The sequence below is a fragment of the Macaca mulatta genome, chromosome X, assembly GCF_049350105.2.
Source record: "Macaca mulatta isolate MMU2019108-1 chromosome X, T2T-MMU8v2.0, whole genome shotgun sequence".
In the NCBI taxonomy this organism is placed as follows: domain Eukaryota; kingdom Metazoa; phylum Chordata; class Mammalia; order Primates; family Cercopithecidae; genus Macaca; species Macaca mulatta.
The window spans coordinates 49,280,483-49,296,570 of record NC_133426.1 but is presented as its reverse complement, the minus strand read 5'-3'; the positions used below and the strand labels follow the sequence as shown (position 1 = coordinate 49,296,570).

At 52.7% G+C, this 16,088-nt stretch overlaps 1 protein-coding gene across 18 annotated transcripts in view; it reads left to right on the top strand.

Moving 5' to 3' along the window:
• Window positions 1–15,620, top strand: part of CACNA1F (calcium voltage-gated channel subunit alpha1 F) — a 28,491-nt gene extending 12,871 nt beyond the window's left edge. For 4 of the 18 annotated variants that reach the window (XM_077988732.1, XM_077988735.1, XM_028842220.2 and 1 more), the window contains exons 16-44: window positions 241–292; window positions 982–1,126; window positions 1,307–1,436; window positions 1,817–1,876; window positions 2,024–2,130; window positions 2,217–2,304; window positions 2,748–2,855; window positions 2,946–2,998; window positions 4,197–4,343; window positions 5,181–5,382; window positions 5,480–5,638; window positions 6,452–6,562; window positions 6,817–6,900; window positions 7,929–8,057; window positions 8,416–8,481; window positions 8,735–8,826; window positions 9,243–9,402; window positions 9,632–9,759; window positions 10,039–10,135; window positions 10,318–10,420; window positions 10,679–10,780; window positions 10,961–11,091; window positions 11,329–11,454; window positions 12,036–12,205; window positions 13,617–13,724; window positions 13,868–13,995; window positions 14,100–14,212; window positions 14,898–15,095; window positions 15,316–15,620. In XM_077988732.1, the coding sequence (XP_077844858.1) occupies window positions 241–292; window positions 982–1,126; window positions 1,307–1,436; window positions 1,817–1,876; window positions 2,024–2,130; window positions 2,217–2,304; window positions 2,748–2,855; window positions 2,946–2,998; window positions 4,197–4,343; window positions 5,181–5,382; window positions 5,480–5,638; window positions 6,452–6,562; window positions 6,817–6,900; window positions 7,929–8,057; window positions 8,416–8,481; window positions 8,735–8,826; window positions 9,243–9,402; window positions 9,632–9,759; window positions 10,039–10,135; window positions 10,318–10,420; window positions 10,679–10,780; window positions 10,961–11,091; window positions 11,329–11,454; window positions 12,036–12,205; window positions 13,617–13,724; window positions 13,868–13,995; window positions 14,100–14,212; window positions 14,898–15,095; window positions 15,316–15,546 (3,528 nt within the window). In that variant the 3' untranslated portion in view covers window positions 15,547–15,620. Of the gene's footprint in view, window positions 1–240; window positions 293–383; window positions 426–981; window positions 1,127–1,306; window positions 1,437–1,816; window positions 1,877–2,023; window positions 2,131–2,216; window positions 2,305–2,747; window positions 2,856–2,945; window positions 2,999–4,196; window positions 4,344–5,180; window positions 5,383–5,479; window positions 5,639–6,451; window positions 6,563–6,816; window positions 6,901–7,729; window positions 7,751–7,928; window positions 8,058–8,415; window positions 8,482–8,734; window positions 8,827–9,242; window positions 9,403–9,631; window positions 9,760–10,038; window positions 10,136–10,317; window positions 10,421–10,678; window positions 10,781–10,960; window positions 11,092–11,328; window positions 11,455–12,035; window positions 12,206–13,616; window positions 13,725–13,867; window positions 13,996–14,099; window positions 14,213–14,897; window positions 15,096–15,315 lie in introns of all 18 variants that reach the window. The other 14 variants (XM_077988731.1, XM_077988730.1, XM_077988738.1 and 11 more) reach the window with 9 other exon arrangements.
• The last annotated feature ends 468 nt before the right edge of the window (window positions 15,621–16,088 follow it).

Here is a 16,088-nt window from a genome sequence, read left to right as displayed (position 1 = left end):
AGGGTTTCACCATGTTGGCCAGGCTGGTCTCGAACTCACTGACCTCAAGTGGTCCACCTGCCTCAGCCTCCCAAAGTGCTGGGATTACAGGCATGAGCCACTGCGCCCAGCCATGTGCATGTCTTTAACCTTCATCCTCTGCCTATTCATTCCCCTATTATTGCATTTCTTCCATGCTTCCCCTGTGTCCATTCCCTGTGTCTCCCTCACCATTGATGACCCCCGTCTTCCTGTCCTCAGGTGCCTGGTGTGGAGAAAGAGGAAGAGGAGGGTACAAGGAGGGAAGGAGCAGGCAAGTAGGCAGGGCCAGGTGGAGCAGGTGTGGGACCCTGGGGACAGAGCTCAGGCAGACAGCTCCTGACCCCTGAAACCCTTCTCTCCAGAGATCGGCCTTTTCCAAGATCATCCTGAAAATAACAGACTTGGTATGTGGTCAGCAACGTTTGGGAACATTGAGGTTAAAGAAGAGAAATGCAGCTTAGGCAACATAGCAAGACCCCATCTCTTAAAAAATAATAATAATAATTAGCCAGGCATGATGATGCAAGCCTGTAGTCCCAGCTACTCGGAAGGCTAAAGCAGGAGGGTTGCTTGAGCACGGGAGTTCAAGGTTGCAGTGAGCCATGATGGCACCACTGAAGTCCAACCTGGGGAAGCAGAGTGAGACCCTGTCTCTAAAGAAAAGTAAGAAGAAGAGAAACACGTTTTGTTTACTGCTGAACTTCTCAGAGCCTTTATTATAAAATAGTCTGTGTACACAACATTCATTCAACACACATTTACTGAGCTCCTACTGTGTCCCAGGCACTGTTCTAAGTGCTGTGGACACAGCAGCGTACAAAACAGACTAAAATACCTTCCTGGAGGAGCTGACATTCTAGCAGGGAAATGGAAAGAATTGGCCATGTGGCAAACACTCTTCTGGGTGTTTTACATCAACTTGCTCAATTAATTTTCTTTTTTGCTTTTCTCTGGTGCCAGACATGGAGGAGGAGGAGGAAGAAGAAGAGGAAGAAGAGGAAGAAGGTGCAGGCGGTGTGGAACTCCTGCAGGAAGTTGTACCCAAGGAGAAGGTGGTACCCATCCCTGAGGGCAGCGCCTTCTTCTGCCTCAGCCAAACCAACCCGTGAGTGCTGGAAGTGGCAGGGGGTAAGGCAGGAGGGGCTAGGGCAGGTGGAGGACCATGGAGCAGCCAAGGTGGGAGTGGGGGCATGGGTGTTGCATCAGGGCCAGAGCTGTATCCCTTGGAATCCCTGATCAGTTCTGTGGTCCTGAGTTCTGACCATGGCCCACTCCCTCTCCACAGGCTGAGGAAGGGCTGCCACACCCTCATCCACCATCATGTCTTCACCAATCTTATCCTGGTGTTCATCATCCTCAGCAGTGTGTCCCTGGCCGCTGAGGACCCCATCCGAGCCCACTCCTTCCGCAACCACGTGAGCCTTTGGCTGGGAGATAGGAGCTGAGGGGACACTCCTAGGGGTGTCCTCGTGGGCACAAGCTGGGGCAGGGTGGAGATAAGGAGAAGAGCCCTAGGTGAGCCTAGAGAGAGGCTCGTTAATGGCAGCTGATGCAGTATCAGCCTTTACGGTGTGTGCAACACACGGGGAAGCACCAGGGGCGAGATCAATATTTGACTGAGGAGGAAGCTGTGCTCAGAGAGGTTAAGCAGGCCAAGGGTGCCCATGTAGCTGGGTAGAGGCAGAAGAGTCCAAATTTAAACCCTAATCTTTCTGATGGCCAAGCCTTTTGAGAAGTCACCTAGGATCCCCCTCAGTCATGACTCAGTGGCTCCCCGCTCTTTCTCACACCCCAGATTCTGGGTTACTTCGATTATGCCTTCACCTCCATTTTCACTGTGGAGATTCTACTAAAGGTGACTAATGGGACTCCAGTTCTACCCTCAGTTGCCCCAGCACTCTCCCCACTGGTCCTTGCAGCCCACCTCTCCTGTCCCCATCCCCACCTCCCCCAACCCCCACCACCTCCAGGTCTGGAGTCTAGCCTCATGTCCCGTCCCCAGATGACTGTGTTTGGGGCCTTCCTGCACCGCGGCTCCTTCTGCCGTAGCTGGTTTAATATGTTGGATCTGCTAGTGGTCAGTGTGTCCCTCATCTCCTTTGGCATCCAGTAAGTGACAGCTCCCCAGCCCACCCTATTCCTCTCACAGCCGGGGCCCAGCCAGGGCCAATGCCTGAGGATTGCCCCTTCCCCAGCTCCAGTGCCATCTCAGTGGTGAAGATTCTGCGAGTACTGCGAGTACTGCGGCCCCTCCGAGCCATCAACAGGGCCAAGGGACTCAAGGTAACCCCACCGCACCCAAACCCACAGGACCCAGGCCCTGCCCTGCCCCTGGGGCCAGGATCACTGATCAGACTGACCATTTCCACTGATGCGTGACCATACAGCCTGGACCTGACACGTAAATACACATCCCTGACCACTAGCCATGTGGCCTGACCCATGTTCCTTCCAAGTGACCGTATGTTTCTACCAGTGGCCACATTTCTCAGACCCAGCTCCCTGACAGGTGGCCACAGATCCCCACCCGGCAAACACCTATTCCTGGTGGGTGCCCACACATCTCTAGCCCCTAGCACTGCCTTTTGAACACATGTTGCTAGCCATACATCTCTGACCCATCACCACATGTCCCCAGCCCAAGTCCCTGAGCTGCATCCAGAGTCCCTGCCTCATGACCACTGTGGCCTGTAGTGTTCAGTAGCCATATGCTTGGGTGCCCGCAGCATGTGGTGCAGTGTGTATTTGTGGCCATCCGGACCATCGGGAACATCATGATTGTCACCACACTACTGCAATTTATGTTCGCCTGCATCGGGGTGCAGCTCTTCAAGGTGGGGCAAACACTGGAGGGAATGCCAGGCAGGGGTCCGGGCGGGAGCGTGATGAAGGGTGAACCTATATGACAGACATCCTCCCTACAGGGGAAATTCTACACCTGCACGGACGAGGCCAAACACACCCCTCAAGAATGCAAGTGAGTGCCCAAGGCCCTGCCCTCCACGGAGCTCAGGACCCCTCCCAAAGACTATACAGCCCCTAGATCTCACCAAGGCCCAAAGATATAGTCCCAGAATTGTCCCAAGAACTGCAGAGGCCCTCAGATCTCACCAAGTCTTCGGAGGTCCCCCTGATACCTCCCCCAAATCCCTCTCCACATTCCCCAAGTGACCTACATTCCACTCCAGACCCTTAGCAATCACCACCCCCACCCTGAGCCCCCAGCTTCCATCTTGAGACTCCTGTAGAGGGTAGTTAAAAGCCTGGGCTGTGAAGTCAGACATTACTGGTTCAAATCCACTTCATGAGACTTAGTTACATTTCTTAAACTTACTCAGTTCCATTTCACTCAACTGAAAAACAGGGCTATCTCACAAGGCTCTTGTGAAGAGTAAATGAGCTACTACATGGAAAATGTACTTTGTACAATGTAAAGTCGCTAAACAGAAAACCTAGCTTGGGCTGGGCGCTGTGGCTCACGCCTGTAATCCCAGCACTTTGGGAAGTTGAGGCAGGCAGATCACCTGAGGTTGGGAGTTTGACACCAGCCTAGCCAATGTGGTGAAACCCCATCTCTACTAAAAATACAAAAATTAGCTGGGCTTGATGTTGTGCGCCTGTAATCCCAGCTACTCGGGAAGATGAGGAGGGAGAATCGCTTGAACCCGGGAGGCGGAGGTTGCAGTGAGCCGAGATCATGCCACTGCACTCCAGCCTGGGTGGAGTCTTTTTTGAGACTCTGTCTCAAAAAAAAAAAAGAAAAAGAAAAGAAAAATCTAGCTCAGTGCCTGGCATATAGTTAGTGCTAATAAACGTTGGCTATTATTTGTTTTACTTTTTCCTGGCAGGCGATGATGAGAATAATGGTGATGATGAAATGATGCCAACTATGTGCCAGACACTAGTCTCATGTCTTGACTTGTGACATTTCTTAATCCTTGTGACAAGCCAGGAAATCAATTCTGTTATTATCCTTATTTCTTAGAGTGGGGAAATGGAAGCACAGAAAGGGTAAATGTGCAAGATCACACAGCCAGGACATGGAGGGACAGGATTTGAACCCAGACCATATTGCTCCACCACTATGTCCTGCTGCCTCCATGCTGGAGACCCCAGAACATTTCCCCAGTTCCTCTCCCCTCCTCACCCATCTAACCTGTTTGCAACATCCATAGGGGCTCCTTCCTGGTGTATCCAGATGGAGATGTGTCACGGCCCCTGGTCCGGGAGCGGCTCTGGGTCAACAGTGATTTCAACTTTGACAATGTCCTTTCAGCCATGATGGCCCTGTTCACTGTCTCCACCTTTGAAGGCTGGCCTGCGTGAGGGACAGGGCCCTGGGGTTATCAGGGGATAGGGCAGGGGTCTCTGCAGGATTGGGTTGGGATCTCCTGGGAATGGGTGGGAGTGTATCTGGGGGATGTGACGAAGGTCTCTCGAGACTGGATAGGGTTTTTCTAGAGAGTGGTGAGTGTATCGGAGGACTGTAGAGGTGGGGTTCCCAGAAGCTGGGTGGGAGTTCTTTGGGGACTTGAGTGAGGGATCTCCAGGAATTAGACAGGGGTCTCTAAGGGACTAGGTAGCTAGATAGAAGCCTAGAAAGGATTGGAGATGGTTTGGGGGGACAGAGTGGAGGTTTGAGGGGACTGGGATTGGTCTCTGAAGAGATGAAGCAGGGATTCAGGGATTTCTAGAAAGCTGTGCAGGTCTTTGGGATACTCATTGTGGGGCTCTGTGGGAAGATGGAGTGGGGATTCAAGTTGATGGACAGGGATAAATTTACAGATCATTGGGGGCTTGTGTGGAAGTTCTGGGGAGGTGCATGGGGGTCTCCAGGTGGTTGGAGAAGGGGATTTGAAGGTCTGTGGAAACTTAGGGGATTTCTGGGTCTTTGAGGGTCTGAATGGAGATTCTCTGGAGGACTGTATGGGGGTTTCTGAGGGCATGGGACAGAGGATTTGGACTCTTTGAGTGTCTGGCAGGGATCTCTTAGAGTATGTATGGAGGTCCCAGGTGGTTAGGTCAGGAGATTTAGGGGTCTTTGGGGTGCCGGGCAGGAAACTCTGGGGTGTCTCTGATAAGTGGACTGGGGATAGGTCTGAAGGGGCTGGGATATCCCCTCACCTGCCCCTACCTCTACCCTCCTCTGGCTCCCACAGACTGCTATACAAGGCCATCGATGCTTATGCAGAGGACCACGGCCCCATCTATAATTACCGTGTGGAAATCTCAGTGTTCTTCATTGTCTACATCATCATCATTGCGTTCTTCATGATGAACATCTTCGTGGGCTTCGTCATCATCACCTTCCGTGCCCAGGGCGAGCAGGAGTATCAAAACTGTGAGCTGGACAAGAACCAGGTGACCTCTGACCCCTGACCCCCTGTGGATGGTCACCAACCCTTCCCTCCTTGCCTCAGGACCCCACTGCTCACTCATGCCCTGCCCTGGTATGCAGCGTCAGTGTGTGGAATATGCCCTCAAGGCCCAGCCACTCCGTCGTTACATCCCCAAGAACCCGCATCAGTATCGTGTGTGGGCCACTGTGAACTCTGCTGCCTTCGAGTACCTGATGTTCCTGCTCATCCTGCTCAACACAGTTGCCCTAGCCATGCAGGTCTGAGATCCCTGCCTGAACCCCGCCAGATTCCTGACCCTATTATCTCCACACAATCCCTTGGGAACCATTAGGAACACTTAAGGCTGCGAGTAACAAACCCCCTGCTAACTAACAGTGACTTAAGCTATAAAGACATTTGCCATATTTCTTCAAGTCCATGGCCAGTACTTGTAAGTTGCATCCTGATTTCAGAGATGTAAGAATGTGAAAAAAAAGGTAGCCAGTGGCCATTGCAAGTTGCCATTTATTATAAAATGCACCCCAATTTCAGATATTCTAAAATGTAAAAAGATGTGCATCCTGGAGTCAATGAATTGTGGTAATTATCTCAGGTATCGAGAAGTGCAGAGGTAGGCTGTTTGTTCATTGTTCATCCGGGGCCCATGCTCTGTCTATCTTTCTGCTTTACCATTCTTAGCAAGTTGGCATTCATTCTCATGATTGTTGTTTCATGGTCACAGCTCCAGGCATCAAAACCACACTCAAGGCAGGGAGAGTTGTACCTGGGGACTCTCCTTATTTGATCCTTTCATTGGAAAGCAAAATATTGTTTACAGAAGCTGCTAACCAACAGCAGATTTATGTTTATGTCTCATTAGTCAACCTGGCCTTGCCTAGCTACAAGAAAAGCTAGGAATCAAGAACTAAACTTTCCAGTATCCACAATGGGAGGCAGACAGTGCAAGGGGTTTGACCAATCCACAGTGCGATCATGTCCCCAGACTCGCCTCAGCCCAGGCCAGGGAATATTTGGTTGGGTGTGGGGGGTCTCTGCCTCAGGTTCCATCTCAACCTGATTTTCTCCTGCAGCACTATGAGCAGACTGCTCCCTTCAACTACGCCATGGACATCCTCAACATGGTCTTCACTGGTCTCTTCACTATTGAGATGGTGCTCAAAATCATCGCCTTCAAGCCCAAGGTGGCCCCCCTGCTCTAGCCCCACCCACCAGTGGATGAGTTCCTTGGGAGTGGAGTGTATTGCAGAGCTCTGGGGTTGGGGATGTGGGCAGCAACCAGGGAGTGAGTCTAGGGAGTGAGAAGGATTCAGGTGCAGGCCCATCGTGTGATCCAAGCCAAGCCCTGCCCGCCTCCAGCGCCCCCTATTACTACTGGCCCCCTACCCTGGCTTGCAAGCTTTGAGAAGACAGGGCACTACTTTTCTCCTGCCTGCAGCATTACTTTACTGATGCCTGGAACACGTTTGATGCTCTTATCGTGGTGGGCAGCGTAGTAGATATTGCCGTCACTGAAGTCAATGTGAGAACTGGCCTTTCCACTAATCCACTCTCACCCTACACACCTTCCCTCACCTCTATCCTGGGGCTCCCCTTCATGTGGGTAGGTGGTTCCCACGCATATCCTCCCTACTCCTGGAGACTCAGTGCTTCTCATTCTAGCTCTATCTCTTCTGAGTCCCTGTTGGGTTCAGCCAAAGTCCCCCTCTACCGGCTTCCTCATTCCATTTTGTAACCTATCTACTGGCTCCACCATCTCCTAAAACACCTCTCCTGTTATTTCTGTTATCTCTTTCATTGCCTCTACATTCCCCATCTATTGGCTCCGTCATGTCCACTGACTCCTGCTTTGGCTCCATCTTTTCTGATGACTTCATTGGCTTCATTTCTCCACCAACTTCATCGTCTCTGACACTGGCTCTTTCATGGCTCTGTCATCACCACTGACTATATCATTGGCTCCATCACCTCCATTGGGTACTACATGGTTCTGTCGCCTCAACTGACAATGCTGCTGGTTCCCTATCTCCATCACTGGCTTCTCCATTGGCTCCTCCATCGGTTCTCATCTCCATCATCTCCATGACACCACTGGATCCATCATTTCCTCTATTGGCTCCAATGTCTCTGATCCATCACCTCCTTTACTCTCTCCTCTCCCTTCCACTCCCATTACCAACTTTTTCCACAACCATCCTAATCCACTACCATATAAACTTTCCCATCGTCTCCTGTATAATGACCCCTCCATCACCCCCTATATCTGCTCCATCATTTCTTGCCTTGTTCACTTGGGCCTATGATGTCATCATCTCCCCTATCACCTTTTTCTTGGTCATATCTCCCTCCAGAATGGTGGCCACCTTGGCGAGGTAGCCCACCCTCATAACAAGGACTCTCTGCTTCTTTTCCCATGTCCCTCTGTCCCTCCATCCCTCCGGATTACCCTGGGGCCTGAGTGATTTGGGTACTGGGAGGGCCAAAGAATGAGATAGGGAGATAGCTGGAGTAAATGCAAACTGAGCATCCCTACTGCACCCCTCACCCCAGAGCTCTGAGGACAGCTCCCGCATTTCCATCACCTTCTTTCGCCTCTTCCGAGTCATGCGGCTGGTCAAGCTTCTCAGTAAGGGTGAAGGGATCCGCACATTGCTCTGGACATTCATCAAGTCCTTCCAGGTAATTCCCCACCCCATCCCTTTGACCATACTTCTCCCCCATTTCACACTTCTCAGCCTGCCCCTTTACAACCCTCAGAACTACATCTCCCAGCATGCCATACCCATTTCCAAATTATCATTCCAATTTTCTCTCTTTTCGGGGCTCTCAATTTCCAACACACCTCTGGCCTCACTGACCTTACTCTATCTACTTAACACTATGTTCACATTTGAGAGACACCGCAGTCCTGGGCAGTTTGGAGATGGACTGTATCTTCCAGTAGGCCCAGGCCAGGGAAAGCAGTGCATTCTGGGGCTCATAGTTCTCTGCCTGAGCCTGTGCATCTATTCTCTGCCCCGCTCCCCCATCCCTATAGGCCTTGCCCTATGTGGCTCTTCTCATCGCAATGATATTCTTCATCTATGCCGTCATTGGCATGCAGGCAAGTGGGGACCCTAGGAAGCATCCCTTAGGCACTCCTCTGCTGGCAGGGGATGGGGTAGGAATAGCCCCAAAGTAGGGGTGGCGGGTAGACAGACAAGCTGGACAGCCCTGGGTCAATCTACACATCTGTGAAATGAGATCAGCAGTGATGCACTGTTTGTCAGGGTTATGAGGCTCCTTTAGGTATTAGGAGGTGTGAAATGGGTGGGGCATGGGTTCACCCCACTGACACAGCCTTGGTGTGTCCACAGATGTTCGGCAAGGTGGCTCTTCAGGATGGCACACAGATAAACCGAAACAACAACTTCCAGACTTTTCCACAGGCTGTGCTGCTTCTGTTCAGGTGACATCTACTCACTCCCCTGCCACCTCATGCCCGTGGGTGCCCACACACCCTCTCTGAGCCTCAGACTGCTTGAGCTATGGGAATAACACGGCAGCATGGGGCTCCATTCAGCCCAAGATGTTTCCTGGCTATGATGTGAGGAGTCTGTTAGAGTATTCTAGCCTCAGCCATTTTCTTTCTGTCTGTAAGACACGTCCCCTTCTCAGGTCTCAGTGCCTCATCTGTAAGATGCAAACACGACTGTCATCAACATGGCCACACTGGCTGTTAAAATATTGAAATGTTATCTGTGCCAGATGTAGCCCCTAGTGAGAAGTAGGTCATCTCCTCATTCCCCAGTCCTCTCCCAACTCCATTTGCCATGACTTCATAGCCATCCCTTCAGGATGCTACCCCTGTGTGACCCCCACCAGGTGTGCCACTGGTGAGGCATGGCAGGAGATAATGCTTGCCAGCCTTCCCGGAAATCGGTGTGATCCTGAGTCTGACTTCGGCCCTGGTGAAGAGTTTACCTGTGGTAGCAATTTTGCCATCGCCTATTTCATCAGCTTCTTCATGCTCTGTGCCTTCCTGGTGAGAACCATTTCCTAACAACCACCACCACCGTCATGGGGGCTGGCCCTGAGGGGCTCAGGGATGTGACGTGGGCAGCCCAGATCTTCAGAGTGGGTGAGAGGGCTGGTCTGATGACAAGACCAACCCAGAGACTCATGACCATATAAGCCCACCCCAGCCTACCACCATCCCTCCATGACACTGTTCTGCCCTTCACCTAACCGCTCCCCTGCTCAATGGCCCACAGATCATAAATCTCTTTGTGGCTGTGATCATGGACAACTTTGATTATCTCACCAGAGATTGGTCCATCCTGGGCCCCCATCACCTTGATGAATTCAAGAGGATCTGGTCTGAATATGACCCTGGGGCCAAGTATGCCCTCTATCCCCTTACCTAGAATCCAGAGGACAATGCACAGCCCTACACAGTCCCCTAGCCCCCAGACCTCCAACCTCTGCATCCCATTACCCAGTCAATAGATGCCCCCAAGGTTTCCACTGCCCCATCCTCTGCCCTCTCTGACTGCCCTCCAGTTCTTCCCTGGCAAGCTCTGGGGTACTGGTGGGGGGAGGTAGTGATGAGCTGGTGGGGCCTTGAGAAAGGGCTAGAGGGGGTATCGCCAATCCAGTGGTACCTCCCCACCTCCTCCAGGGGCCACATCAAACACTTGGATGTGGTTGCCCTGCTGAGACGTATCCAGCCCCCTCTGGGATTCGGGAAGCTGTGCCCACACCGAGTAGCCTGCAAGGTCTGTGCACCTGCCCACCCCCAGGCCCCTGAGAGAGCTATCACATGGCAAGGGTGGGAAGGGATCTGCCTTGGGTGGGGAGGGGTGTTTGATCGCATCCTCAGAGGTTTCTGCCCCTTGACATTCATTCCTGCATACCCAGCATTTTCCCAGAGTGGGTTTCATGTCTCTGGTGTTCACAGAGACTTGTGGCAATGAACATGCCCCTCAACTCAGATGGGACGGTGACATTCAACGCCACACTCTTTGCCCTGGTCCGGACATCCCTGAAGATCAAGACAGAAGGTGTAGGGGAGGGGCAGGAGTGGGATCGTTCCTGGGGAGGGTGCAAGGAGCAAATTCATGGAATCATGGGCCCCTCTCCTAGCTCTGAACCTCAAAATGGGTGACCGGATTCTCCAGGCCTGTTTCCCCACCCTCCATGTCCAATGGGGGCGGTGTGCATCTGCGGTAGCAGCTTGTGAAGTCACCCCTCCAACAGTGAGGGGGCAGCTGTGGAGGTTCTTCCTATTGGCTCATGCCCCACATCCTCCTCCAACGCAGGGAACCTGGAGCAAGCCAACCAGGAGCTGCGGATTGTCATCAAAAAGATCTGGAAGCGGATGAAGCAGAAGCTGCTAGATGAGGTCATCCCCCCACCAGACGGTGAGCTATCCCCGCCCCAGTTCCCCGCGCCAGTCCCTGAATGGCAGATGATCGCTCTCCACCACAAAACCAGTGCTGGGCAGAGGGTGAGGGGAAGTCCATGCTGGTGGGTAGAGAGCGGGGAGGCGGGCTGGGTCAGAGGGCCCCCGTGTGATCTTGCCTTCTCTCCCTTGCCCCTAGAGGAGGAGGTCACCGTGGGCAAATTCTACGCCACATTTCTGATCCAGGACTATTTCCGCAAATTCAGGAGGAGGAAAGAAAAAGGGCTACTAGGCAACGAGGCCGCCCCTAGCACCTCCTCGGCCCTTCAGGTCTTCGGGACAGGGCCTGGTGTGGACGGGCATGTGTGACAGTGCTGTGGCTGATGCTGACCCCCATTTTGATCTTGTGAAACCCATGCCACAGATGAGGAAACTGAGGCCCCAGGCCTCACAGAGGGCCAGGGTGGCTGAAGGACTCCTTCCCCCACCCTACTCGCCTGCATGGGAAACAGAGAGGGAAGGTTCAGACCCTGAGCTGCCTGCTTACCTATTTCACCACCTCCACAGGCTGGTCTGCGGAGCCTGCAGGACTTGGGTCCTGAGATGCGGCAGGCCCTCACCTGTGAGGAGGAGGAAGAAGAGGGGCAGGAGGGAGTGGAGGAGGAAGATGAGAAGGACTTGGAAACTAACAAAGTGAGGACAAGTTTTCACTCTCCCAGGAACTTGATTGTAAAATACTTCGTCAATCCCCTGAGTGATTTCGACACTGCTTCTGGGAAGAAGCCACCCCACCCCAGAGAAGCCCCCTCTGCAATAGAAAAATATTTATTTGAGGCTGGGAATGGTGGCTCATGCCTATAATCCCAGCACTTTGGGAGGCCAAGGTGGGAGAACTGCTTGAACCCTAAGGTTCAAGACCAGCCCTGGCAACATAATGAAACCGCCTCTCTACAAAAAAATTAAAAACTAGCTAGGAGTGGTGGTGCAAGCCTGTAGTCCCAGCTATTTGGGAGGCTGAGGCGGGAGGATTGCTTGAACCTGGGAGGTTGAGGCCACAGTGAGCTGTGATCGTGCCACTGCACTCCCGCCTGGTGACAGAACAAGACCGTATCGCAAATATTTATTTATTTATTTACTTGTTTATTTATTTGATATTTACCACCGCTGTTGGAGGGCAAGGCCCACATTCATGGACCTGTGGGGGAGACACGCTATATGACCAAATAACTTAGCCAAAAAGTGGATGCAACACTCAGTCCTGTGACTCTCCACAGGCCACGATGGTCTCCCAGCCCCCATCTCGCCGGGGCTCCAGGATTTCTGTGTCTCTGCCTGTCGGGGACAGACTTCCAGATTCACTCTCCCTTGGGCCCAGTGATGATGATAGGGGGACTCCCACCTCCAGTCAGCCCAGTGTGCCCCAGGCTGGATCCAACACCCACAGGTATTGTCAAGTGTCTGGAGGTAGATTGTGAGGGAAGGCAAGGACTAGAGACTGGACTGAGGCAATTCTGGAGGCATGAAGTTGAGGAGGGTGGGAGGGAGGGCCTAGAGGCCTTCAAGCAGAAATTTGGGAAGAATGGAGGTGTTTCAAGGGCTCAGGTAAGAATAGAGGGTGATAAGAGATTCATACGAGAAAGGCAATACAAAGGTTTAATGCAAAAAGCACATTATTTGAAACCAAGATTTTCAGTTCAAATCCTGGCTCTGCCATTTGCTAAGTGACCTTGGGCTAATCACTTTTTTTTTTTTTTTTTTTTTGACAGAGTCCCGCTCTGTCGCCCAGGCTGGAGTGCAGTGGCACGATTTCAGCTCACTGCAACCTCCGCCTCCCGGGTTCAAGTGATTCTCTTGCCTCAGGCTCCAGAGTAGCTGGGATTACAGGCATGTGCCATGACGCCAGGCTAATTTTTTTTGTATTTTTAGTGGAGACGAGGTTTCGCCATGTTGGCCAGGCTGGTCTCGAACTCCTGACCTCAGGTGATCTGCCCACCTCAGCCTCCCAAAGTGCTGGGATTACTAGCTTGAGCCACGTGCCCGGCCTAGTCACTTCGTTTCTATAAGCCTCAGTCTCCTCACCTGTATGAGGGGTATGATAAAGCACTTATTTCACAGGGATAAAGAAAGGATGAAATGAGGTAATGCATGTTGAGCACTTAGCTTTTAGACAATACACAGGCAGTTGAAAGAAAAAATTTTAAAAACTTTTTTAGAGTGTCTAGCTTGCCCAGGCATGGTGGCTCACACTCGTAATCCCAGCACTTTGGGAGGCCAAGGTGGGAGGATCGCTTGAGCCCAGGAGTACAAGACCAGCCTGCACAACATAATGAGACCCCGTCCATACAAAAGATAAAAAAAATAGCTGAGCATGGTGGTGCATGCCTGTAGCCCCAGCTGCTTGGGAGGCTGAAGTGGGAGGATAAATTGAGCCTGGGAGGTTGAGGCTGCAGTGAGCTAAGATCATGCCGCTGCACTCCAGCCTGAGTGACAGAGTAAGACCTCGTCTCAGAAAATAAAAAATAGAAATAAAAAAATAAAGGGCCTAGCTTTTACAGGCTCCCTCCACTCCTAATACATGCCAGTTTTGTGTTGAAGGCATCTCTCTACAGGTCAACTTTGATTTTTTTTGAAACTTTCGGTCCTTCTGATGAGATGGACATCTATTAAACAAAAGCCCATGGTCACTTTAAAATGGTTAATGGCTAATTTTATGTGACTCGTCCTCAACAACAACAACAACAAAATCCAAAAGCCCAGTGTTTCTGTAAGGGTTGGGGCATGGTATGAGAGGAACCAGTGGCCCAGGGCCACATATTGAGGGATCTGGTCTGCCTAACGTGCCTCACTTTCCCCAGGAGAGGCTCTGGGGCTCTCATTTTCACCATCCCAGAAGAAGGAAATTCTCAGCCCAAGGGAACCAGAGGTCAAGACAAGCAGGATGAGGATGAGGAAGTCCCTGATCGGTACACTGGCCACACCACATGGGATGAATCCATGAGCTGGGGTGGGGGAGGGGTGGGAACTGGGTCGAGGAGGACTGTTGGTGCCCCATCTCCCAGGCCCAGACCCAGACCCAAGTTCACCCCTGGCCCTCCCACCCACACAGGCTCTCCTACCTAGATGAGCAGGCAGGGACTCCCCCGTACCCAGTCCTTTTGCCACCTCACAGAGCTCAGAGATACATGGATGGGCACCTTGCACCACGCCGCCGTCTGTTGCCCCCCACACCTGCAGGTGAGAGCAGGGATGGATCCAAGGGGCCCCCAAGGGCATTCAGGACAGAGATCTGGGGAAACACTGACATTGCTACTTGCCCCTGGTGCCCCACCCACCCCCAGGTCGGAAGCCCTCCTTCACCATCCAGTGTCTGCAGCGCCAGGGCAGTTGTGAGGATTTACCCATCCCAGGCACCTATCATCGTGGGCGAAATTCAGGGCCCAATAGGGCTCAGGTGAGGCTGTGGAGGTGGTGCTGGGGTCTGGGGTCTGGAGAGGTGGGGGCAGCCTAGGCTGAATTTCTCAAACACAGCACATATCAGGCCCTTTTTTTTTTTTTTTGAGACAGAGTTTTGCTCTGTTGCCCAGGCTGGAGTGCAGTGTTGAGATCTCGGCTCACTGTAACCTCTGTCTCTCAGGTCCAAGCGGTTCTCCTGCCTCAGCCTCCCAAGTAGCTGCGATTACAGGTGCCCGCCACTATGCCTGGCTAATTTTTGTATTTTTAGTAGAGATGGGGTTTCATCATGTTGGCCAGGCTGGTCTCAAACCCCTGACCTCAGGTGATCCACCCACCTCAGCCTCCCAAAGTGCTGGGATTACAGGCGTAAGCCACCGTGCCTGGCCTCAGAGCCTTCTGAAGAACAGGACACATATGAATGAATGCACACAATGCTCACTGTACTTGTGAGGAAACTGAGGCCCAGAGAGGTTTACCCCAGATCATGCAGGTAGTAAGTGGCAGAGCTGACATTTAAACCCAGACCTTCTGCGCTCTTACATAAATAAACTCAAGCCTGACTTATACCCATTCAGTTTCACTCCAGTTGTATATTGAAGGAAAGGGGTAGGCACAGCAGTGAGTCCTAGACCCTCATACCCTACTTATCCATTTCTGCCCCTCTGATGTTTTTTCCGGCTCAGGGTTCCTGGGCAACACCACCTCAGCGGGGTCGGCTCCTGTATGCTCCGCTGTTGTTGGTGGAAGAGGGTGCAGCGGGGGAGGGGTACCTCGGCAGATCCAGTGGCCCACTGCGCACCTTCACCTGTCTGCACGTGCCTGGAACCCACTCGGACCCCAGCCATGGGAAGAGGGGCAGTGCCGACAGCTTGGTGGAGGCTGTGAGTCCAGACGGCATATAGACAAGATGGTTGGGGGAGAAGGGGAGGAGGTGGGTACTGGAGGAGGAAGGAAAGGAGTCCCCGGGTCCTACGTTGTGCATGTAGATATCCCTTTGCCCTACGACCTCTCCTCACCCCTGTCCCCCACTGACTTCCCTACATGCCCTCATGGGCACGTCATTTATCCACACTGAACCTTCTGTGCACACTGTGCCCCCAGGTGCTCATATCGGAGGGTCTGGGCCTCTTTGCTCGAGACCCACGTTTCGTGGCCCTGGCCAAGCAGGAGATTGCAGATGCATGTCGCCTGACACTGGATGAGATGGACAGTGCTGCCAGTGACCTGCTGGCACAGGGAACCAGCTCGCTCTATAGCGACGAGGAGTCCATCCTTTCCCGCTTCGACGAGGAGGACTTGGGAGACGAGATGGCCTGCGTCCATGCCCTCTGAATTCTCACCCTTCCCCAACTGCTCAATAAACCTCCTGCCCTCCCCTCCCCAGCAGGAGACAGGCATGGACCACACCCCTGGATTTTGTTGTCTTTGCACTGGGGGACAGGGCTGCCTGGGGGCCCCCATCCATCCATCCCCTGTTCCTACCCTGAGCCACTGCCCACACACGGGTATTTCCAGAAACCAGGACAGCCAGGCCTGATTATTCAGCGTCAGGGAAGGAGGGAGGAGGAGGAGGAGGAAGAAGAGACAGCAGCCAAAAAAAGCTGGAGGCAGAGTGGAGGAGGGGGAAGGGGGAGGGGGAGGGCGTTGGACAGAGATGGAGGAAAGGGGAGAGAGAGGGTGTGAAAGGTGCTTGGACCCGGAGAGGAAGAAAGGCAGAGATTTCACCAGGGCTCAGCCAGGTCAAACTAGGAAGGGTAGACGGATGAGAAGGAAACGAGAAGGAAACCCAGAGGAGAGTCCTGCCAGGGAAGAGTCCTAGAGGTTAGAATCGTCCTGGTATGTGATGCATCTTAGGCAGAGGGGTTCTCTGACAG